Raw genomic sequence first — 25,542 nt, forward strand, 5'->3', positions numbered from 1 at the left:
AGGTTGAAGGGATTATTGTAATATTAAGGAGGGATAATGAGTTTGTAGCTGCTGCACCTCAGTGGGGTGGAAAAATACAATTTCCTGAAACAATCTCTTCTACTGGTTAACAGCTCCTACCCTCAGAAAATGCCAACCCATTGAAGAAAAGAAGCTCATTCTCTCCTTTGCATGACAAATCTTTAGATACTTGAAAACTACTTCACATATCCAACTCTATCTTCTCCTTGAAGTCTAAAATAGCCAGTATTATAACCACTTCCCACTGAATATGGTTCTAGGTCCAACAAGTATCCTGGGAGCTCTCCTCTGAACTCATACTTATAGTAGCCAGACTGAGAATGTTACATTTAACCCTATGAAATTTCCACATGTTTTTTTCAACCAGCTATTCAATCTGGTATAATTATGGATCATCTGTATAGTTGATGCAATCCCTTCAATCAAGACATTCATAAATATGTTGAGAAACACAGGACCCATCATAAAATCCTTGGTATTCATTTTGACATTACTATCCAAGCTGATGTAGCACTATCTACAAATACTGTACTATCTGGGTTCAATCATTCAATTAATTATGAGTTAATCTAACAGCTGCATCATAGCCCTTATTTTACCATTGTGTTAATGAGAGTCAGAGCCAGTTTGGTGAACTGAATAAGGCATCATGCTAGAAGCTGAGAAATCTGATCTTGTCCTAGGCACAAAGCCAACTGGGTGACTTGAAAGGAGGCAATGGCAAACCACTTCTGAAAAATCTTGACAAGAAAAATTGTAGAAACTTGTCAAGGCCGTCTCCACAAATTGGACATGATCCAACAGGAGAAAAATAATGAAAATATCATGGAAGCCTTTGCTTGGTTATTTGCCAGAGTCAAGCTATACTATGTCCATAGTATTTCTCCAATCTATTAAATTAGTAAATTCTATCAAAAAAAGATCATCATGCATCGAAGCTTATAGTCTAAAAAGGGCAAATCATAAAAGAAAAAAATGGGAGAAAAAAAACCACAAGAGTATTTTGGTATCAGTTGTTAAGGATTTTAGTTTCTCTCTGGAATCAATGACCAATGAAGAGACAAAATCTAAGGTAACTTTTCAGAAAGATTCACAATGTCAAACCCTTTGAGGCTGGAAAAGAAGAATAACTTGGATTTCTGGAATAAACTATATTTCTAGTAATATATAAAAGAATTTTGAAAGCCTTTTAGAGCAGTTCTCCATCTCAGTTTATATGCAGCATCATAAAGGTGGAGTTACTTTCTTGAGATGTTTCCCCCTACCTTCAACTAAGGAATTTTTTTGTAACAGTCCAATTCTCTCATGTAAAGGATTTGCTCTGTATTCCATATACCCAGAGTCTGTCAGTCAGCCCATCACAATAATAGGCTTACCTTCTTCCTTCTCCTCTGCTACACTTAGTGGTGTTACATGGCTATACTAGTCAAACATAAAATGCAATATTTTGACACAGTTCCACAAGGAAATATACTGTAATTTGAAAATATCAAATGTGTAATCTTTACAGCTCTTTTTTTTTTTGGTCAAGTTTTTCATTTTATACTAACTGATAACCCAGCTTTCCCAGGTATTTATTTATCCCAATCCTGTATTAGACAGGAAAATCCTGTAGTCGGAATTCACGCTGTTGTACTATCTCTCACACAGCATTGCAAGTCTTCTATTCCTCTCGGGCGTTTCTTGTGTACGCTGGTGTTTAATTTTTGTAGTATGTGATTGCACTTGGCCAATTGCCTGACATTTCCTTGGAGGACTGAGAGGGAGCCCCCTTGTAGAGTACTGTGAAGCCATTATCATGGCAACTCCACTATGTTGTACAGTAGAAGCCATTTTAAGGCACACATACACCCCAAGGGGCCCTAGGGGTGTCTTACTCCCCACAGTATTTTATCCCAGAGGGTTAAAGTCATCTGTCTAACATGTTTGAAATTTCTCAAGTTGATGAGTTATGCTGGAACACACACACACACACACACACACGTTTATATATATATATAGATTGCTTATACATATCAATGCGTGAACAGTGTGATACCTGGGTATCATACATTTTAATACAAATAAACATAATGTCATTACTCATAGTTATTACATTTCATTTTCTTTGTTTTCATATTGTTTAAACATACAGTGGAGCCTTGGGTTGTGACCATAATCCAATCCTGGACTCCGATTGTGACCCAATTTGGTCATGTCTGGAAGCATGATCAACTATACATGCGTGCAGTAAGAAAAATGGTGGTGAAGGGAAAATTGGCGTGGAAAGGGAATCTTTCCACACTGATTTTGTTCACCACCCGATTTTTGAATTGTGACCTGATTCAAAAATCGGATAGATTTTTTGTTCAACACCGGAGGTTTCACTGTGTCCAATACTACTGCCATTCAATTTCTAAACCTCCCTTTTATTATTACATATATCTTGTTATATTAAAATATGTATATTGTTGTTCTCCTATTTCAATTTCTATTCTAACTTTTATTCATGTCACTGTAATATTCGAAGACATTTCTTTTCCATCTTCCATCTTTCACCTGCTTTATTATTCATATTAACCTTATTTAACTCTTCACATTTAAATATATTACAGTTTCATTCTTCATTCTTTCATTGTTCAGTGTTTCAATATAACCAATCTAATTCTAATACCAATCACAGTATCATTTAAACATATACGGAAGATCTATTCATATTCCTTCCATTCATCCAATCCATGTAATTCTACTATTAATACACATGCTTATATTAAAATATATTCTTTATTATCTAACTATTCAGTGTTTCATTTTATTATTTCACTGCTAATCATCATATTATTTAGGAATGTTAATAATATCATCATTCATTCTCTAATTTTCCAATTAATGCTCAGTTCTTATTCATAATTCCCACATTTTACTCTTCATATCTATTTGTATTAAAATATTATCCTAGTGCCTATCACAGTACATACAAAATAGTTATCCAGTCTATATAATTCTAATGTTAATACACATGTTTGGGTTAAATATGTTCTTGAAGGGTTTTTTTCCCCTCTCTTTTTTCTATCCATCGACTCTTGGCTCATCAATACCTTATTCTTGCTTCCCATGTTATTCTCTGAGATCTTTAACTCTATCTATATCTGCATCTTGACTGTTCAATCCAACTTTTTCTACCCTCCCTACCATTTTCCACTGTCTAATTTTAAAGTTATCTGTTTTAACCCCTATCTCCTTTCCCAAAATATCTTCCTGTTTCTCCCATTCTCTTTTTAAGTCTTTTAAATAGTTTTCCTCCTGTTTTAATTCCTTAATCATAATTAATTTTGTTGATATCTCTTCCTTCTTGTCTTCTTTTTGCTAGATTCTCATTCTGCTTTTCCCTCCATTCCTTCTGCTGGTTCCTTCCTTTCCAGAACATCTGGTCTTTGCTCGTTGTCCCTTGTATAATATTTTCCAGTTTTTGGTCTATGCCATCTAGTAATTCCACAGTTGTCTTATGTTGTTTCTGTATAAGATCCTTGATGCTTTGGAACATCAGCTCCATCCATTTAAAATTCCGCTTATTTCCGCCTTGTATTACATAGTTTATTTTAGTAAGTCCCACTTTTAACCTAAAGTCCAGGAACCATTTATTCAAAGCTAAGTTTATACAAATCACAGTTCTTTATACATCATAAATAATCAGTCAAATTCATTTAAATAGACCAGAGGGTTGTCCAAACCTCCTCAAATCACCTTTATGAATTCAATCATATAACATTCAGGGGTCTTTTAATTAAAGATGTTATTTAAAAGTCTCCAGTGATCTTAGGGTAGATGAATGTAATCCAATAAGTGTTTTCACAATCCTTCAAATGGTTATTCCCAGGCTTGTATATTGTCAGCTTTGGAAGCCATATTAGCACCAGATGTTTCCACACTGCCACATTCTGGGAAAATGGGAGGGGGGATATTCTTGGAGCGTATGAGGTTAGACATAATAGTATTCTTCTTCTAAGTCAAGGTCATATTATTTCTGCACCTGGTTGAGGAGTGATTGGGAGACATCTCGAGTTGGGATGGATGGTGTTTGGGACATGTGATACAATGAGGGGTGCAGGGGATGAGTTCTAATATTTTACTTATTGAAGGGAAACCCAGAACTTTCAGATTCAGGATTTCCCAGATGTGCCAGTATGCTACTCTAATAAAAGGAACTTTTGAGAAGATGTCTGTCTCAGAGTTATTTGTTGGAGTTGAGGTTTTCTAGAAAACTCAACCTGAATCTCAAAATACTTGAAGGGAACCCCAAAAGGGGGCTGTCTGCAGTGCTGAGCTCCAGTATTGACCTAAAGCTCGGGTGGTGCAAATACTCAGTGAAGATGGAGGAGAACGAGGAGATCACAGAAGGAGCGGTGGGAATGGATACCAGATTGATCGAGACCAGTATCCTCCTTCTGAAGGATTTGTGCAAGCCATTGAACCTGCAGAGGAGAGACGAAGGCTAGACACTCAGCCCAAGGAAACGGATTCCTGAAAAAGTTGCCCGACTGATCTAAATCCAGAGATGGAACCAGAGGAGAAGCTGCCTGAACACCTTTCCTACTCCAGCCTGACAAAGTCAGGTCACGAGCCAGAATGGAGAGACGTGGGAGCTTTGGGGTCCGACAACTCCCAAAACTGGAACCTGTTGCCTCTGCCTCAAAGCTAATTGTTGGTAGGGCTCCTGGAGCACCCTGAGAAACTTGATGTGGGAAGTTATGTCCCACAGTCCCAAACTCCCCAACCAAGATGGAACTTAACACAACCCACGTTCACTTTTCCTGATTTAGGACCTGGCAGTGGAGCCAGCATGGCGTTGGCAACATTCCACTTGGCTAGAGATGACCAAAGAATCGGCTCAGCACAGCAGGGGCAAGCAGCAGGGGGGAGACAGCAGATGCAGCCAGCATTTGGGATGCTGCAACCTCCAATTGCCCCTCGTCAGCCAGCCTTTATGCTACCTTCTGCAGAATGCATTCCCTCCAAGCTGGGGATTCTATCCTGGTCACGGGTAGGTCCAATGCCAGTGGATGCCAGCATCGGTTGCACCACCTGGTTCGGGACCATGGAGCCAATTCGCAGCAACAATCCCAGAGCAGCAATGGGGTCAGATCCACAGCAGGCTGCAGCCACCACCCCTTTTCCAGCACAGCAACCAGTTCAGCGGACGGCCCCATTCAGCAGCCCAGCAGCGGTGGCATAGCAGATTCCAAGTCTACCACTGCCCACCACTCCACTGCCCCTCACAGTGCCCCTGCAGGGACCCCTCCTGCTGCCCACAGCAGTGCCCTCACAGATTCCAGCTCAGCTGGTGGTCACCATGGTGATTCCACCAGCAAGACCAGCACCACCAAGTTTAGAGCAACATTTGATGGAAAGCCTGAAAAACTTGCTTATTTCCTCAGCTGAATCTAGACACATATAGATCAATATGGAAACTAATACGAAACAGAATGCAACCTAGTTTCTGCAATAACAGATGGGATGAATGAAGGAGACGCTTCCATCTGGATAGCCCAGCTACACAATGAGGAAGCTGTGGAGCTAAACAATGCAGATGGATTTGTTGAGATGCTCCGGGCTGGATTTGAAAACTCCAACAAAGTAAGTGAAAATGAAGACAATATAAAGGAGATGAAGCAAGGCATTCAGCCGATAAAAAACTTTGTGTGGGACTTTAACACAGGAAACCTCATGCATTGGTCTGACAGCATACTTTTGCACTATTTTAAAGAAGCTATTGATCCAGAAGTTTAAAAAGCCTATGGCATCCAAGGGGTACCAGAGTGATTGCAAGACAGGTATGCCATGTCCATTGTTCTGGATAGAGAAATTCACCTACACCGAAAACCTCTCTCTGAGAGGACCCCAAGGAGAACTTTGGCCAGACATCCTTTGACTAAACCTGCTGAAGTCGCTCTTGCCCAACTACAGGAATTATCAACTGCTACCATTGTGGTCAAGCTGGTCATTGGATTTCCGAATGTCTGGCCCCTGCACTGGTCCTGCAACCAAGGCCCAGTACAGCTGTCAGAGACAGGAGAGCTTCATGGAAGCCCCAGACACCAGTCAGTTTGCCAGACAAGCTGAAGAGGTTCCCCTCCCCACAGAAGAGAACAAGGAAACTCCAGCCAAAAAAACCCTTTCCGGAAAGGCAAATGATGAAGAGGACCCCAAGGTGAGTGCAGCCATCCCCCCTTTTACAGTCAAAGTGAAGTTGGTGGTGCCTGAGACTGGGGGATTTGGGGAGTTAGAAGCAGTAATAGATGAAGGATGTTTCAGGTGTTTAATTGGGCTTCCTATTGTTGAGCAATTAGGGATAAACAGTAGAGTCCTAAAATGCCCCATCAAGTTTGAGCAGGTAGATGGAATGTTAATTGGAGGAGCTCCCACCACCCAGATTACAGAACTAATCAGATTAGAAATGGGAAGGCATCTTGAACTCATATGATTTATAGTAGCTCTAAAAATGTCAGAACCTGTCATATTGGGACTTGCTTGGCTAGACAAACGGGGCCACCATTAAATGGGAAGATGGGTACCAGAAAATCATAATCATAATAAGCTGCCCCCAGTCCCTCCTGAAAAAAGACTGCCAACCAACAGGGCCCCACAGCCGGAAGCAGCAGCTACTGCTTCAGACTCTCCTCCAGGCAAATCCCAGATTCCTAAAGAATAGAGACGTGGCTGAGGCTTTTAGTGAGGAGGAATGCAACATCCTCCCCCTTCATGAAGCCACTGATTGCACCATTGAATTAGAATCTGAGGCAAAGCTGCCCAACCAAAGATGTACTCCATGATACCAGCCGAGATGACTGAGTTGAGGAAATACATTGATACCAATTTAGCCAAAGTTTTCATCAAACCAGCAAAATCTAGGTTGGCAGCCCCGGTATTATTTAAAGAGAAGAAAGATGGCGTCCTCAGATTATGCATGGATTTCCAGGGTGTGAATTGCTGCTGGATCTGCCCAATTTGACAGTCGCCAGGAGGAAGTAGTGCAAACTATGATATCAGAAGACCAATCCACCAGCTAAATGACAATCTGAGGCCAAGCCCAAAGCAGTTCTAGATTTCTCGAGGACAAACTGACAACAGATTTGAAAGCAGCACTCTTAACTGATCTATGGTTTGCTGAAAATCAAACTGATTTGACAATGAATGAAGGATTAGCTTGGAAAGGAACTAAGATTTATGTAACTAATACCCTAAGATTGATGGTACTAAAATGCAGCCATGAATCTTGGTTGAGGGGACTACTTTGAGTTTCTTAAAACCCTACATTTAGTCAGAAGATAATTCTGGTGGCCAAATTTGAAGATCGATGAGGACTAAAAAGCTGTTCAATTTGTGCCACAATAAAACATAGAACTGGGAAACCCCCTGGACTTCTCCAACAAATAACTGAACTAATGAAGCCGTGGGAAGAAATCACGATGGACTACATTGTGGAATTACCAGAAAGTGGAGGAAGTGGAGGAAGATTTGGACTGTCATCTATTTTCCAAGCAAGCCTACTTTACAGCATGTAATGGATTACCTACAGGTAAGAAACTGGTAAAACTGTTCATGAAGCATATTTATCGGCTCCACAGAGTGCCAAATCGAGTGATCTCAGACCAAGGCATACAGTTTACCACTAAATTCTGAAGGGAATTTTTAAAGTCCATTGGGTTGTCCGAAGGACTTTCCTTAGCATTTCATCCTGCTTGTAACGAGGCCGTTGAAAGAGAGAATGCTATGGTGGAACAGTACATTAGATGTTATGTAAATTATCAACAAGAAAACTGGGTGGATCTATTGCCATTTGCAGAAGTGGCTTATAATAATGCAGTACACAGCAGCACTGGCTTGACTCCTTTCCAAATCACTACCAGCATGGACTTTGTCCCTATGCCTGAGTTACATAGAGAACCCCCAACATCCATGTCCTTATCAAATCCCATCAAATCCCACACCACTAGACTAACAAATAGTTTCTTTCCCTGGGCCATCTGAGCCGCAAATAAATACAAAGTCACTACCTTATTAAGATATGAAAAGATGTGAAATTGCAATATCTCATTCAGATGTATAATAACATATTACAGTACAATCCATCTCTTGTGTATTATACTCGGCAAAGTGTCACAGTCAGTGTTGGATGTATATTTTGTGTACATTCGTAGATATTGTACTCTCTAATTGCAAATAAAGACGCGGGTACTCTATTTTTCTTATCTTCATCTTTAAGTGCTCTGGTTTTATTGTATTGCGAACAGTTGCTGGGGTGCATCCACAGTTTCGTTGTATTTGTACAATGACAATAAAGTAGTTCTTCTTCTTCTTCTTCTTCTTCTTCTTCTTCTTCTTCTTCTTCTTCTTCTTCTTCTTCTTCTTCTTCTTCTTCTTCTTCTTCTTCTTCTTCTTCTTCTTCTTCTTCTTCTTCTTCTTCTTCTTCTTCTTCTTCTTCATGGATTGGATGGAATCATTGAGAAAAGGCTGGGAGAATACTAAAAAAAGCTCTAGAAGAAATAGCTGAGGAATATAAAAAACAGGCAGAAAAACAGATCTCTCCAACTGCCTTTTAAGGTGGGTGACAAAGTGTTTTTGTCAACTAACTATTTTTTACTAGGAAGTTGAAGCTTCCTAGTAAGAAGTTGGGACCTAAATTTCTGGGTCTCTTCCTATATCAAAAGTAATCAATCCAGTGACTGTCCAACTTAGCCTCCCTCGGCTATTAGGGAAAATACACCCAGTCTTCCATAGTAGCTTGTTGAAGCCTGTTATTTTCCAATCTATGACCCATACCAACAGCCCCCCACCAAGCCTTTGGTAGTACAAGGCGAAACACATTATGAAATCAAGAAAATCCTGCTAGATTACACCCCTGGACGATTACAATATTTAGTGCTATGGAAAAGCTACCCTTTGTCAGAAGCTACTTGGGTGAAAAGCTGGGATGTACATGCAGATAGATTGATTATGCAATTCCATGATAAGTTCCCTGACAAGCCAAAGGGTCCCCTTGGAGAGAGGAGAGGGAGTTAAATGGCTTAACCCCTTTAATGAGTTAACCCCTAGGTGTGCTTTTTTAATTGTATTTTTCAGGTCGTGGTTGTTTCAAGGGGAAATGCATGTCAGCTTTGGAAGCCATATTAGCACCAGATGCTTTCACACTGCCACATTCTTCAGCCTGGGAAAATGGGAGGGGGGAATTTCTTGGAGTGTATGAGGTTAGACATAATAGCATTCTTCTTCTAAGTCAAGGTCATGTTATTTCTGCACCTGGTTGAGGAATTATTGGGGGATGTCTCAAGTTGGGACGGATGGTGATTGGGGCATGTGATGCAGTGAGGGGTGCAGGGAGTAGAGTTGCAATATTTTACTTATTGAAGGGAAACCCGGAACTTTCAGATGCTGGATTTGCCAGATGTGCCAGTTTGCTACTCTAATAAAAGGAACTTTTGAGAAGATGTCTGTCTCAGAGTTATTTGTTGGGAGTTGAAGTTTTCTGGAATGCTGACATGTATTTTTCCTCTCATCAGCAGATGGTGCTCCCTATTTCACAATGTGGTTAATTGTTCACTAATGCCAATAGTCTAGCAACCAATACGGTAACATTGTTAAAGATTTTGGCTGCACTCCTACTATAAAATTAAATTCGGTTATAATATGCTTTTTAAAGACAAATTGCTCTGTAACAAATGAGAAATGCATTAAAAAAAAGAATAAGCACAGTATACAACGCAGGTGATAGCACAAGTAATAAACAGTGGTTGAAATGAAAATTTATATTTCTACTGTGCATACATTTGACCTTCTGCTTAAGACAAATAGAGCAAATGATAAAAATAAGCAAGCATTCTTAATTTGTATTATTTCCATGGCTGCACATTCTTTTTACTTATTCCAGTTCTGCCTGATGTTATTCTTGAAATAGAGAGCTACTGTAAGTTTCACTTTGTAGATACTTTGAATGTAAACATTGTTTCAAATTTGAAGTTCTTAAATATTTAAAATTTAAATAACTTCCTTGTGGCAATAGATACACCTTTCTTTTAGATTCCATTTGTCATCCCACAAGTTGAAAACGTCTGTATCTTATAGCTTATGAAATCCTAGTGTTGCTGTTTACTCTGGACATTTTGAAGATACAGAAAATTTGTGACTGAAACTCTTTTAATTGGTATGGATTATAAATATGTTGGACAGTGTGAAACTTGGAGCCATCACTACCTGGCTTCCTCAAAGGTATGGCATATGTCAAAGGCGGCAGCTTGCATTTGGAGATGCTGAATAGTGTCCTGCTGTGAGAGCTGGGCCAGGCCTCCTCACCATCTGACTTACCAATATGGCGTTTCTGCTGGGTCAGCCCCCCGGCTTTTGTGCTTGGTGCTCAGTGTGAGGGGAGCACTTCCACACGCCATCCCCTTCTTTCTCTTGGTCCCACAGACAAGGGAGGAGGAAGGCCAGGCTTTGGAAATGGCCCCCACCCTGCAAGGTGTTCTCTCCCAGCCATCTTTGCTGGTGGCAACAGCAAATTCCACAATGAAGGTGGAATCTTATTGCCACACAAAGCAAGTACACGAGCACTTCGCTTCCAGCCATTGCCACCGCTGTGACAGGGTGACAGCTTTTTCAACCCTCTGCCACGACAAGGTCACAAGGAGCTGCAGTAGAGGGGTGAAAGAGCTTCATGAGTTGCATTATGCCTCTGTGTTGTAATAGGCTTCAGGAGGAGGATAGAATCCTGCCTCCCTCATTGGGAAGCAAGCAAGTGAAAAACTTCACTCAATCAATTCCAACTTTGCGATATCTTTGTCTTTCGTGAGAAGTTGGAATTGATTGAGTGAAACACAATGGAGAAACGTGATTGAAGCTGGGTTGGAGTGACGGTACGCGTGTCCCCAGAGTGGGTTCTGCATGCCATGTCTGGCAAGCATACATAGGTTCACCATCACAGGATTAAAACAATTAAAGAGAAATCAGAGCAGAGAGAAAAACAGAAGAAATGAATCAGAGACTAACACAGGCTAATAAGCAACTCGAGGAAACAGTAATTCAATTACAAATGGAAAAGGCCAAATATTTTCTGAGATTCCAGAATACTGGAGAAGAAAAAGAGGAAGATCTAACTAAATTGATGGCAAAATTATTGGCACAGGCTCTTATAGATAACCAAATAGGAGAGGAGGGTAGAGTTTGATGAAGTGTTTAGAATACACACAAATTATGCAAGAAAAAAAAATTCCCAAGGGAGGTGCATGTGAGATTCATTAAAAAACAATAAGAGCAGAAATTCTTTAAAAAGTAAGAGAGGAACTGTTGAAATATAAAGGGAGAGAGATTAACAGATACAAAGTCTGGTAGATGAAAAGGATATGCTTCAGCACCAAAATGATAAAAAATAATAATCCAGAACTATTATGAAAATTTGTATGATCAAGAGGAACTATCAGAGGATAAAATAAAACAATATTTGGAAGAAGCCATGTGGCCTAAAGTGCCTGAAGCAGTAAGAACTATGCTAAACAAAAAGGTAACAATGTTTGAATTAACTGAGGTGATTAAGAGACAGAAGAACAATAAAACGCCAGGACCAGATGGTCTACTAGTGGAAGTTTACAAACAATTACAAGATACCCTAGGATTGTCAATGCTGGAAGTATATAATGAAGTCTTGTTAGAAGCTAAGATACCAAACTCCTGGATGGAAACAAATATTACACTTATATCAAAGGAAGATGCAGATTTATTGCAAATTAAAAAATATAGATCCATCTCACTTTTAAATGTAGACTATAAAATTTATGCATCAATAATAGTTGAAAGATTAATGAGATTTTTGGATGAATTTATACACTCAGATCAAAATGAATTTTTGCCTAAGAAACAAATTAAAAACAACACAAGAATAATTTTGAATATGTTGGAATATTATGAAGCACATCCTGAAAAACAAATGGTGCTGATCTTTTTAGACACGCAGAAAGCATTTGATAATGTAAATGGGCAATTTATGATACGGCTATTAAAATATAAGGAATTTATTCCCTTTAAATAAAATATATGGAATTTATTCCCACACTTCCCTTTACTATTTCTTTTTTGACATTGGAAATGTTAAATAGAGACATTCAGCAGGATATAGAAATAAAAGGGATGGAGATAAAAAAAGAAAAATATAAGCTACATCCATTTGCAGATGCCCTGGTATTTATCATAGAGGAACCACAAACAACTGGACCCAAATTAATGAAGAAAATAGATGGCTATGGGGAAGTTGCAGGATTGAAAGTAAACAAAGAGAAAACTAAAATTTTAGTCAAAAACTTTATAAATAAACAGAAAAAAGAGTTAATGGAGAAGATAGACATTTAGATAATGAAGAAAGTAAAATATATGGGCATTCATCTATCAGCAAGATGTGTAACTATAAAAGAAGTTAATTATATTAAATTGATACAGCAAATTAAATTTGACTTGTAAAAGGGGGAAAACTTGCAACTATCACTACTAGGAAGAAGCTACCATTAAAATGAATACTCTACCAAGATTATTATACCTGTTCCAAACAATTTCAATAAAGCTGTAAAAGAAATATTTTGAGGAATTAAACAGATTAGTAACAAAATTTATTTGGCAAGGTAAAAAAGCAGGAGTAAGTTTGAAACTGTTACAAGACTCTAAGAATAGAGGAGGCTTTGGGCTGCCAGATTGGGAGTTATATTACTTAGGCATCTGCACTTATGTGGCTAAAAAATGGGTAATCTTGAGACATAGACGATTATTAACTCTGGAGGGTCACGATTTGCAACTGGGCTGGCACGCCTTTCTATGGTATAGGAAAAATAAAATACACAATTATTTCCAATAACATTACATTAGAAATGCTCCGTTTTCAGTATGGGGAAAAATTAAGGAAAAACACTATTTGAAAATACTAGCCTGGCTCTCTACGATGGAGGCATTGACACATCCAAATGTAGTTAATACAGAAAAAATCATAAGATATAAAGATATTTTGAATGAGAAAGGGGAATTGAAAAGTAAACAGGAACTAAATAGTCAAGGGATAAATTTATCATGGTGGCCAAGGTACAAATTCAATCAAGATATGAAAAAGATGTTAAATTATATGGTTTTTATAAAGAACCAACAGAACTGGATCAGATTCTAACAGGAACTGATGAGACATTAATTTTAAAAAATTACACTTACCTATTGAGTATTAGAATGAAAGAAGAGCAAATAAAAGAAATAATGATAATGTGTTAAGACAGTAAAAACTTTAGAACTGGATAGTAAAAACAACTATAGAATTGGATAAAAGGCAAAAGTTGTGGGATCAGAATTATAAATTAACATCTATTGCATATAAAGAAAATGTATATAAAATATTCTATAGATGGCCACTTTCCACCAGCAAGATGTATAAAGATATGTCAGCTAAATGTTGGAAGTGTAATCAGCCCAGAGGTGGCAAATCAGAGGTTTTTTGGAAAAAAATTGTTTTAAGAATGATACTACAAGGCATATAAGGAGATAAGCTATGCCCTCCAATTTCAACTGTACCATCTCAGTGAGAGATGTTCTATGATATACAGATAAAAATAATGCTGGGGCATACAGTATGCAGCATTTCAGGTATGGATTTCCCATATGTGTTCTATACCAAAGGAAGACATTTTATTGCTATCAAATTCTTATGAACTATTTGTTATTACCATGCAAACTACATAGTGGAGGTTGAAGTCAGAAGTATCTTAAAGACTACAAGCTTACCTATCTTTTTTCTATTTTAAAAGCCAAAGTATTTCTGAACATAGGAGATCTATACATTGAAGTATGGATTTATTATACAGTAATCATAATAAAAAACATATATAAGCATGGATTTCCAAGTTTTGTCTCATCCAAACACAATTCTCTCATCCAAACACACTCTAGATATTAAACACTGCTTGAAAAGAAAAACACCGAGGAGGCAAACTTCAAGAAATTAAATTTCAGTTGGGGCGAGGACCCTGCATTCCTCACACAGTCATATTTTATTATTAAAAATTATTTGAATGACTTTTATATATTGGTCACGTTATATATTGGCCATATAGTTTGGTCATGCTAGTTTGGCTCTCACAGATTGGGAAAACACAAAGACCTATAGAAAATGAAAACAACCTCAATGAAAACAACCTTTTTTGATATGCCAGACACCGGAGAATGGATTAATGAACTTGCCAGAAATGTGAAAACAGTAGAGACAATATCCTCTTCCCCTCACAGAAATTGCTCTCATGAGAATTACATGCAGATGTACATACCTCTCTTTAAGTTGTTCGATATCAAATAGGATTTCATCTCTCTGTATCCGTGCTCTAGCACTAAGGCTCTCGCTCTGTAGGTTTTCCAGATAATCTTCAATTTCTGTTGGGGAAAAGATTACAAAGAAAAAAATAATTAGACTTATTCAGAAATGTAAACAATATACTGAAAATTATCGAACTGAGGACAAATAAACACAACCTAACTCATACAAAATAAATTAAAAGTGAATGGGCATTCATGAACAAAGACAGTAAAAAATAACAAAGCTAAATCTATTAATAAATAAAAGAAAGCAAGTTAGAAAACCAGAAGTAAACAAACATTGTATGTGTATAGACAGAGAAAGAAATCTGGTTGTTATGATTTATAAAGGCCACAAACATTAAAAAAGACCACTCCCAAAGGCAGCAACAAGATAGAAACTTCTATTTTTAATTATTTTATGTCTGAATTTAAAATTGCTATCTAGACCATTTCATCAAATATGATAATATATTATTCTACAATATATAACTGCTTTGCACCACCAAATGTACATATAAAGAGACATAACTTATTCCTTGGTATGACTAGATTTTTTGTCAATGCATAACTATACTGATAAAAAAGCAAAAAGTACATAATTAATTCTAATTCCTGTGCTATATTAGATCAACAATAAGAAGCATTGTAACAAAAATACCTATCACTTTTGCAAATTTATCCAATACACAACTTGTCCCTCACATTTCCAGATATCAGCCATGTTCATAGGAAATGTGATAGGATGCCTGGACAAAAAAAAATCAGAGTAGATCAAGAAGACCGGTACATAAACAATAAAAACTTGAATTATTTTATTTTTTCTGCACATCTGTGATCTTATAAAATATCCAGAAAAGGCAATACAAGCAACCAAGTTCAGATGCCAACATTTCTCAGGGAAGAGAAAAACAAAGAAAGACAAAAGTAGCCTTGTTCAACCTAGATTGGTATGTCTTTTTCAAATACATCTTTAAAATGTTGGGATGGGGAAAGAAGGGTTAGAAAAACTTGTAAGCAGAATTAGCTGTTATCTAATTACAAATAGAAGATTCTATTTCAATATAAAGTTGGAAAGATAGAATTTCACATTTAAAAATCCAATGAAAAATGTCCTTTGGACTGCCAGTTTAAAAACTGCATTTCAGTTTAGCCCTAGTTTATTGTTAGTCAGGGGACATTAGCGCTAAAACCTGATGTACTAAAAATACTTTTAAGTATATTTACTAAATAAATTTCTTTCAATACTGAATAAACACAGCTTGTCCCCTCACACCTGCTAAGATTAGGAAGTAGTTTTCCATGTAGCCTCAAGCCTTAGAAATTATTCTTTTATAAATTAATTTGTTATTATTCCGATGATGTTGTAAAATAACACACTCCTACCAGTACTTACAAAGGAACATATCTATATGTAGATGAAGTACTTGACAATCCAACTTCTATATTTCTGATCTATTTTTTCTAAACAATATTACTTCTGATGACATATAAGACAGACATGGTAGCTGACACTGCAGCCTGTTTTTCTAGCTTATATTAATAGAATGTGCCTTCACTATTGGAAGGCCTAGAGACTTTCTGGTTGTAAAAAATGCAGCAAGTTTGATAATAGGAGAGCATGACATGCAATTAATCTCCATTCATAGCCTGCTCTACTTGTCAGGAAAAGAAGACTCCTTCTTTAGAAGGAGATCTGAAGACTTCAATTAAAAAGAGTCAGCTAACAAGAAAATAATCTAAGCTAAAGGAAAGGTGGCAGGTGCCGAAAATGAGCTGTTTACGAGAAATGTCAGCTCAAAAACAATAAAGCACTGAACATTAAAAAGAAGCAAAATGAAATGAGTTGACAGTATCACATCCTCCATTTTAAAAAGGAAAAGAAGACCACATGTTCAGATGGGGAAGATAATTCAGGTTTTTTTTAAAAAAAAGTGTTTCTAAAACAGAGCCCAAAATGTTGACACTTATATTTGAACTAAAAATCTCTTTAAAAGCTATTTTTAGTTTCTTGTTTCAACTCTGGGACATATGAACTGACAAGAATGTCCACAAGCCTCTGCAGCTTTCATCTCACTAATTCACACATATAGTGATCAAGTATTTGTGACTGAGTTATAAAAGCTGTTCCGGACTAGCAGGCTCGAAGCCTGCAAACCTGATTGGCCCGCTGATAGCCGATCGTGATTGGTCGCCATAGACTGATGCGATTGGCCAGTAAACGGGCCGCCACGATTGGCCCTGCCAAGAGCGGCAAACTCAAATCGCCTTCATTGGCTGCCTAGCCGCAGCCAGCCCTATATAAGGGGCTGCTGCGGCTGGGATTAGTTGCTCAGATCTGAAGTCACAAATAAAGAGCTGTTGTTGCTATCTGAGTCTTGCCTCTGTTCTTGAACCATCCTCCCAGATCTAACACTGGTGACGAGGATGGGATGCGGAGGCAACAAAGTCTATTGATTTGAGCTAGCTGAAGGAGCACGTGGCTGACAGAGCGCAACGACGGCGACATGGCCAGCAGCGCTATACCACCCGCACCATTCGATCCAGCTAGCGAAGACTGGGACTCATATATGGACAGATTTCAAATGTTCCTGGAGTCCAACAACCTCAAAGATGCCACGCCTAGCAAGAAACGAGCCGTTTTTCTAACCCATTGTGGGCCAGCCATTTTTAAGATGGCTAAAGCCTTAGCGAAGCCAGCTGAGGTTAAAACAATGGACTGGGACACCCTTGCTCCCATCCTGCGCAACCATTATGCCCCAGCCGTGCCAACTCTCATTCGCAGACACGAGTTCTACCAGAGGGACCAGCGTGAAGGTGAGAGCGTTGGGGATTTTGTGGCAGACCTGAGGAACCTGGGCGGTTTATGTGGCCGCCAACCTCGAAGAAGCCATGAGAGACCGCATCGTCCTTGGCCTCAGAGACCCAGACCGTCCAGAGCAAGATCATGGTCAAGGGAGACATCTCGCTTGCAAATGCCATAGCAGACGCCACCGCCGCTGAAGCCACTCGTAAATCAGCAGCACGAATGCGTCGAACCAGCGGAACCAACCGCCAACCCAATGATGCTGGGAAACCTTCAGACAAGTACACATTGACCACCCATCATGAAGATGTCGAGTCATCCTCAGACAGCGAGGAAGAAGAAGTCCACAGGCTCCGGTCGGAATGTAAGCAACAGGACCAACGGGGTCGTAAACCCAACTACCAATGCGCCAGATGCGGGGAAACCATCCCGATCCGAATGCAGATTCTTAGACGCCATGTGTCGCTTTTTGCGAAACGAGGCACATCGCAAGGTATGCAGAAACAAGAGAAATTCCAGTCCCAGACGGAGAGGAGCAGCCCAAAGAGGTATGATGGCAACTCCACCAACAGAGGGACTGCTCTAGCAACCAGTGGAACCAGTACAGCAGACCCCGAAGGTTTAACAACACGCCCAGACGAGAGGAGGCTCATCAAACCATCACCATCAGCCACGCTTCATCACTTGACGCTAAAAAAATCCAAGTAAAGGTCACCATTGAAAACAAACTGTGCATCATGGAAGTCGACTCTGGGTCATCACTATCCATGGTATCCTGGAGAACACTCAAGCAGCTAATTCCCAACATCTGACACCAAGACCTCAGCAGTCAGAGACTCATACTGAAAGACTATCAAGGCAACCGGATTCCAGTCGCAGGTACCCGCCATGTCCAGGTCTCTTTCAAGGGACATGATGAAATTCTACCACTCACCATCATAGACAGAGACTGGCCAAGTCTATTGGGCCTTCAGTGGTTCGCGCCATTAGGAATCGGAATGGCTGGCATCCATCATACTGAAGACGCTGACTGGGAGGCGGCTCTCATCCACGACTTCTGAGAAGTGTTCAACGAAAGCCTAGGCAAGTACAAGGGGTCCCCTATTTCATTTAATCTTTGCCCCAACATTGCACCCATTCGCCTAAAGCCACGCCAAGTTCCCTTTGCTCTCAAATCCAAAATTGATGAGCAACTGGACAAACTAATTGTACAAGGCATGTTAGAACCTATTGACCACGCCCGATGGGAGACACCAATTGTCACCCCCATAAAGCCTGACGGGTCTATAAGAATCTGTGGTGACTACAAGGCCACCCTCAATCACGCGCTACAGCAGAGTGCCTACCCAGTACCAGTTGTTCAACATCTCCTGCATTCACTTGGGGGTGGCAAAATATTCGCAAAATTAGATCTGGCCCAAGTGTATCAACAGCTGCCAGTTGATCCCGAGACTGCAGAAGCCCAAACTATAGTCACACATCGTGGTGCATTCAAATGCAACAGGCTCCAGTTTGGAGTAAGCGTAGCCCCAGGCATTTTTCAAAGCCTGATGGAGAGACTATTACAAGGTATAAAAGGGGTCGTGCCCTATTTTGATGACATATTAATAGCAGCACCCACAAAAAACCAATTAGAGAAACGCCTCAGAACAATCCTACAGAGGTTCAAAGATGCTGGCCACAAGGTTAAGAAGGAAAAGTGCCAGCTTTGCACAGAAAGGGTGGAGTTTCTTGGCTACCTCCTTGACAAGCAAGGAATCCACCCTACAGAAAAGAAATTGGCAGCTATCAAAAATGCCCCAAGACCCAAAAACAAAACTGACCTCCAAGCCTTCCTGGGACTTATTAACTTTTATAACATCTTCCTACCCCAGAAGGCGACTGTTGCTGAGCCCCTTCATAGACTACTCGATAAAAGGGCATCCTGGACTTGGGGACATCGGGAGGAACACGCCTTCCAGCAAGTAAAAGACCTCCTTACCTCTAATGCAGTACTAATTCAGTATAACGAGACACTGCCTTTGACTGTCACTTGCGATGCCTCACCATTTAGGGTGGGGGCCATCCTGAGCCACGTCCTACCAAATGGCTCAGAGGCACCAATTGCATTTTTTTCAAGAACTCTATCAAAAACAGAAAGAAACTATAGCCATTTAGATAAGGAAGCCCTTGCTATTGTCTCTGCAATAAAACGATTTCATGAATATGTTTATGGGAGACCATTTTCTATTATAACGGATCATAAGCCACTACTTGGGATTCTGGCGGGTGACAAACCTACTCCACACATTCTCTCCCCCAGAATGACGCGATGGTCAGAATTTCTTGCTGCCTACGACTATCAATTAAAGTATCGCCCGGGGAAATCTATTCCTCACGCAGATGCCTTGAGCCACTCGCCACTACCCGAGCCACAGGAAGACCCAGCTCCCACACTCCCGGTACTGCAAATAGAGACAATGCCCCCACCTCCACTAACGGCCCAAGACATCGCCTTTGAAACCAAAAGAGACTCTTGTTTGGCACGAGTTCTTGGCTGGGTGGAGAGGGGATGGCCAGATTACGACCCTAAGGAAATATTTAAGCCATTTAAAAACAGACAAACAGAACTTTTTTCACAAAGAGGGTGCATCTTGTGGGGAGACCGAGTTGTTGTACCAACTAAGTTTAAAAAAAGGATTTTGCAAATGCTACACGATGGACACCCGGGCATCGTGCATATGAAAGCGCTGGCAAGAAGTTACGCCTGGTGGCCAGGTATGGACAAACAAATCGAAACCTGGGTCGCCTCTTGTAACAGATGCCAGGAAAACCACTCAGCCCCACCAAAAGCTCCACCAGCAGAATGGGAAATACCCAGGAGTCCCTGGTCTCGCATTCATATTGACTTTGCGGGACCTACGAGAGGCCACACTTTCTTAATAACCGTAGATGCGTATTCTAACTGGCTTGAGGTCAATAAAATGAAAGCAACCACTACTGAGGCAGTCATCAAAAACCTGAACAGACTCTTCGCCACACACAGGTTACCAGATGTCCTGGTCTCTGACAATGGTCCCCAATTTACTGCCTTAGCCTTTGAACAGTATTTAGTGGAACGGGGCATCCGACACGCACTCACATCGCCGGCTCATCCTGCGGCGAATGGTAGGGCTGAACGAATGGTTCAGTTTACAAAGAAAACCCTGCAGAAAATGGAAGAAGGTAACATCCACGACAAAGTCACTAGAATGCTGCTCCTGCAACACATCACACCAAACAACACGACCAACAAGAGCCCAGCTGAACTCCTGATGGCCAAGAAACTCAGATCGCCTCTAGACCGTTTGCACCCTGCCTACACCCTGGAAAAGCCCCTGGGTTCCAGCAGCAAGCACCGTGCCTTTAAGGTAGGAGACCTTGTATTCACAAAAAAATTTTCTGGGATCCCCTCTGGATTCCTGCCCAAGTAACTCAAGTTACGGGTCCCCGCTCCTACCGTCTACTCACCACTGATGGCAGAGCATGGAAACGCCATATTGACCAGCTGCGCCCAGACTAACCACATCTTCCAACCGTGACCCTAACTTTGACACCGGGGGAGGAAGCTGTGAACTCAGAATTAGAACCAACACCTGTTTATTCTGAACTAACACCGAGATCACCGCACCATAGTTTGCAACACTCACCAGCTGCAGCTGAGCCTGGACAGACGAACGCTTCGCCAAGAAGCAGCAGCCAGGCAGGTTCAGCGAGCCCGGGAGCCATGGCAGTAGCAACGAAGCTGAGGACTCTATCACCCCGGGGCACTAGAGGAGAGCCCTGACCATGGCACGGTTCACGTTCCTGTTTGATCCAGCAAGCAGTCCATCTGAACCCGGATTTGAACAGGGACAATTGAATTGCGTGAGAAGTCAGGCAGAGACAGGTGCGAAGACCTGCCTACCTGCGAGACTATATTACTCCACCCCTTAAACGGAACCAAGAGGGGAGGGGTGTTCCGGACTAGCAGGCTCAAAGCCTGCAAACCTGATTGGCCCGCTGATAGCCGATCGTGATTGGTCGCCATAGACTGATGCGATTGGCCAGTAAACGGGCTGCCATGATTGGCCCTGCCAAGAGCGGCAAACTCAAATCGCCTTCATTGGCTGCCTAGCCGCAGCCGCCCTATATAAGGGGCTGCTGCGGCTGGGATTAGTTGCTCAGATCTGAAGTCACAAATAAAGAGCTGTTGTTGCTATCTGAGTCTTGCCTCCGTTCCTGAACCATCCTCCCAGATCTAACAAAAGCAACTCCTTAAAATCTTTTCTGACTAAATCCTTGCAACACTGGATAAACCAATGGAAAAATTTTGTTAACACTTATAGTGGAAATAGCAATACAAAACTTATTTAGCAGATAAAGCTTTCCTGTCATAGAAAATACTGAGAAAAAACTTAATTATGCCAATTAAAGTAAAGAATCAAAACTAACTTAAATAGGTAGACAAATGAGATGAAGGGAGGGAAAGTTAAATCAATACCATGCAGCTGGATGTAAGCATCAGAAGTGGCTAAGTGACACTGTTACTAATTTCTAGAAACTTGCTCATTCAAATGTTCTGCAAATATATGCTAGCATTGCAAACGGATTTTAGGAGAGTGTTCTAATTCAAAGTTATGGTCTAACTCTTATCTGAATGTAACTTAAAAGGGGGGGAGGAAATCTAAGTTTATAAATTAAAGGTATTGAAAATCCTATTCCCTTCAACATGTATCTTTGTAAATCTGTTTGATTAGCATTCAGAAGACCAAATACCAAAATGAACTAAATCTAAGGCCCTGTGTAACAAATCAATTCTTCATAAATCATTAAAATATACCATTATCTGCAACATTTGATATTAGAAAATTACAAAATTGACTTAGGACCCAGATAAAATTGAAATATTGAAACTTTTACAATATCATTTTGCAATGAATTAGAAAAAAAAATAGCTTTTCTTAGGAAATAGATTGTTTGGATTTTTAAACAAAGATATGCAATTTCATGATTTCAGAATGGGATACTAGAGCGGACTAAAGTCAGTACTTTATATATTTTCTTTCCCTTTATTATATTTTCTTTCTTTTTTTGCACTTTTTCCTCTTTTCTACCTTTTTCTTCCTTTAAGTTTAGTTTGTACTGCATTTCACTATTACAATTATTTTTTTTAATGGATGGATACACATAGCAATAGTTGTAGTCTATTGATGAAATTGTTCTATTTGTGTTAAGTATATTTTACAAGATTAGATTTGTTTTGTTTGATGAGCAGCTAGATGGTCACAGTCACCAACCTTCTATTTTCAAGAGTTAGATCAAATCGATTCCTCACTTTTCTTTCTTTCTTTCTTTCTTTCTTTCTTTCTTTCTTTCTTTCTTTCTTTCATTCATTCATTCATTCTTTTTCTGATGCTGCAAAGGGTTTGGCTTAGAGAAGTTCTGCAGATGAAAGAAGTTTGTAACCTACTTCTTACAAGGTCATAGTTTATATAACCCTAAATGAGGCTTTGCTCAGAAAGATCAAGAAACAGAAATGAATAAGCATTAAGCAGTCTTACACCATAGTTTGGAAATATATACCCTCCCATTTTAAACAACTGCACTTTGCAAAAATTGAAACCATCCACCATATCCTTCTATTTTGTCACTTTACAGAGATACTTGTAATACTCGTCTTTTTTCATTACTTATAAATTGCCTGACTATACAGGGAAATTTTATATCACCATATCACTGTCATGCCCCCATCGGAGTCTGGTCCCGTTGGCTGTGGAGGAAACCGGGGAAGGGCAAAGTCAGGCTAGGCAGAACAGAGAAGAGGTAGAACAAGGGAAATTTTGAGTAGTTCGGAGAACCGCCAATACCACCTCTGACTGGAGATTTTACAGTACATTTCCTCTGTCACACTCACCAAGCCATGCCCACAGAGCCAGTAGTAAAAAAAATTGAATCCCACCACTGCCTGATTCCCTTCACAAGGCACACCTGGGGATAGAGTTTAAAAGAGAGGCAAATGGGTGGGGCAGTTGTCAGGAACAATTGCTGAGTTTATCTAGTGTTGGCTGCTGTTATCACAGTTCCTGGCATCCTCCCAACTGGTTTGATTTACTGCTGTGTTACTTCATTTCTGGAATTCCTTATCTTGTTCTGCCGGATTTTCTGTTTACAACTTTTGGATTGGAATATCTGCAGCCAAAGGCTGTTGCAGGTTTGTGGGAGTTTTTTTCTCCAGACTGGAAGGTAACCAGGACATTGGGGGCAAAGTTGGAGCTAATAAGGGACCTATACTTATTCTCTGGCTGAGTTGCCTTTGTGCCAAGCCCCAGATCATCACAATCACTTTCTAATTATATTTCTAACACATTATGTTGCTGTTTTATGCAGCAGTGTACAACATTTGTGGAGAAGTGATTGTTAGAAGTAATCAGACCTAGGCAGTTTATATCTGCCCTGTTGTCCTTAACTCATGGTTATGTAGCACTATTTATACTGCTATAGCTTGTTTTAGTTCTTTTTTGTTGGGACCACAAAATATTTCCGGACACTCTGCAGGAGGGTGGGACACCCAGAGGCTTTGGGAGGCCAAAAATGGGTCTGCAGAGTGCTTCCGGACGTTGGGGAAGGCAAAAACGGGACTATGCGGAAGTAAAAAACTATTTTTTTTGTTTTCCTCCTCTAAACCAAGGTGTGTCTTATGGTCCAGTTTTTCCTAAAGTCCGAAAAATATGGTACATTATTATACACTATAACATTCCTTAGATGTAGCTTTAATCTTGTAACTTCTCAAGTACTTTTACAGTAATTTATAGGCTTCAGTTCCTTTTTTCTAAAAGAATAAAATACTCTTTTCAAAACTTGCAATTATAGGTTACCATTAATGCCAGGATATGTCTTTTGTCATATATTTGTCAATGACCAAAATATACAGTTTTGTTATATTATCAATAAAAAAAATACTGCAATTTTTGTAAGATTAGATAAGCTAATATTAGGTGCACTGCAGCATTTAAATACACACACACATACACACACACAAATCAATGAATGAAATGCTTTGTTATTGTTTTTATATTAATTTATGCAGGCAATTTTTATAGGGAAAAATAATAGAATGCAGACACCATTCCTGTCTCTGAAAGAATCTGATAGCACTTTTTCCAAGTAAAAAATATTACCCCAAAGTCATCAGATACTTGGTAGTGGTGTGACTAATATAGGATTTAAATTGAGAAGAGTTGGGGAAAGGAAATGGAGACAGGTTGACTATGCAGATAAATGGTATATGTTAGGCAGATTATATGTTACTTGTTAGTTAAAAACCCATTATTTGCTGAGACCTTTTCAACCTAAAACATTTTAATGTATGTGAGTTCAGCAACCTTTCTATTAATGGTGCAGTTAAAATCTAATTTTTCCAAAGGGATCACTTTAAAATATGCAAGAGATTGCCCAGGGAGTTTAAAATGCCCCAATACCACTTTGTCATTATTTTGACTTATATGTCCTGATATGAACTTCTATCCATTAATTCTTTCAACCAAAATTGTCTTATATGTCCTGTAGAGATGCATTGTTAGCAGATGATGACATCTGTCATTCCAATCCATTTATGTACTTGTTGGGGCCTGTGGTACTATGGTTGGCTTGATGTGGGGCCAAAGTTGGCATCTGGATTTGTTGCAGGGCCTCTGGTAGATTGAATGTCTGCATTAGAATCAGTTTCCATAATATCTCAACTGTATTCCAGACTAAAATCCATGTATAAGGTTGGCTCAAATCATTTTGAGTCAGCTGCAAAGTATCCTAGTAATGAACTTTTTGGAGGGCGGGGCGGAATCACACAAGTACTTCCCTGCTAACAAACTCCAGTATATATTGGTAGCTGTTTGCTACATTGATCTCACTGAGTTCAGTGAAAAGAAACTGAGCCCCTGAAAAGAAAAGATTTTTCTGTAAAAAAAATACATAGGTTCTCTTGGAGGAAGAGCATTGTCTTCTTCCATTTTCATTTATTTATCAAATGTATCAGCTGCCCATCTTATAACAGGGCAATGCTAGATGGCTTACAATATTAAATATTCTTAGTTGAGCAGTTGGTAAAAGCAATATATGTCAGCATTTTTTTCTGCCAACCAGATTAAAGGAATTAAAAGGAAATTAATCAGGGGTCTTCAAATTTGACAGCTTTAAGACTTATGGACTTCAACTCCCAGAATTCCTCCTCCAGTCATGTTTAGCTCAAGAATTCTGGAAGTTGAAGTCCATAAGTCTTAAACTTGCCAAGTTTGAAGACCCTTGGAATTAAGGAATGCATGTTAATGTGGCCATAATGAAAAGCCTTTATCTACCTCAATTTCAAATATGTTGGCATT

General features: G+C 39.6%; 1 protein-coding gene across 1 annotated transcript in view; it reads right to left on the reverse strand.

Moving 5' to 3' along the window:
* The window catches only part of SKAP1 (src kinase associated phosphoprotein 1), a 502,719-nt gene that overhangs the window by 470,223 nt on the left and 6,954 nt on the right, over positions 1-25,542 (reverse strand). Inside the window, exon 2 of the mRNA XM_087915468.1 lies at positions 14,337-14,439. Coding sequence (XP_087771594.1) covers positions 14,337-14,439 — 103 coding nt within the window. The remainder of the gene's footprint in view (positions 1-14,336; positions 14,440-25,542) is intronic.

Source organism: Pseudonaja textilis, chromosome Z (assembly GCF_049901715.1).
Source record: "Pseudonaja textilis isolate UNSWEBS1 chromosome Z, rPseTex1.2, whole genome shotgun sequence".
NCBI lineage: Eukaryota > Metazoa > Chordata > Lepidosauria > Squamata > Elapidae > Pseudonaja > Pseudonaja textilis.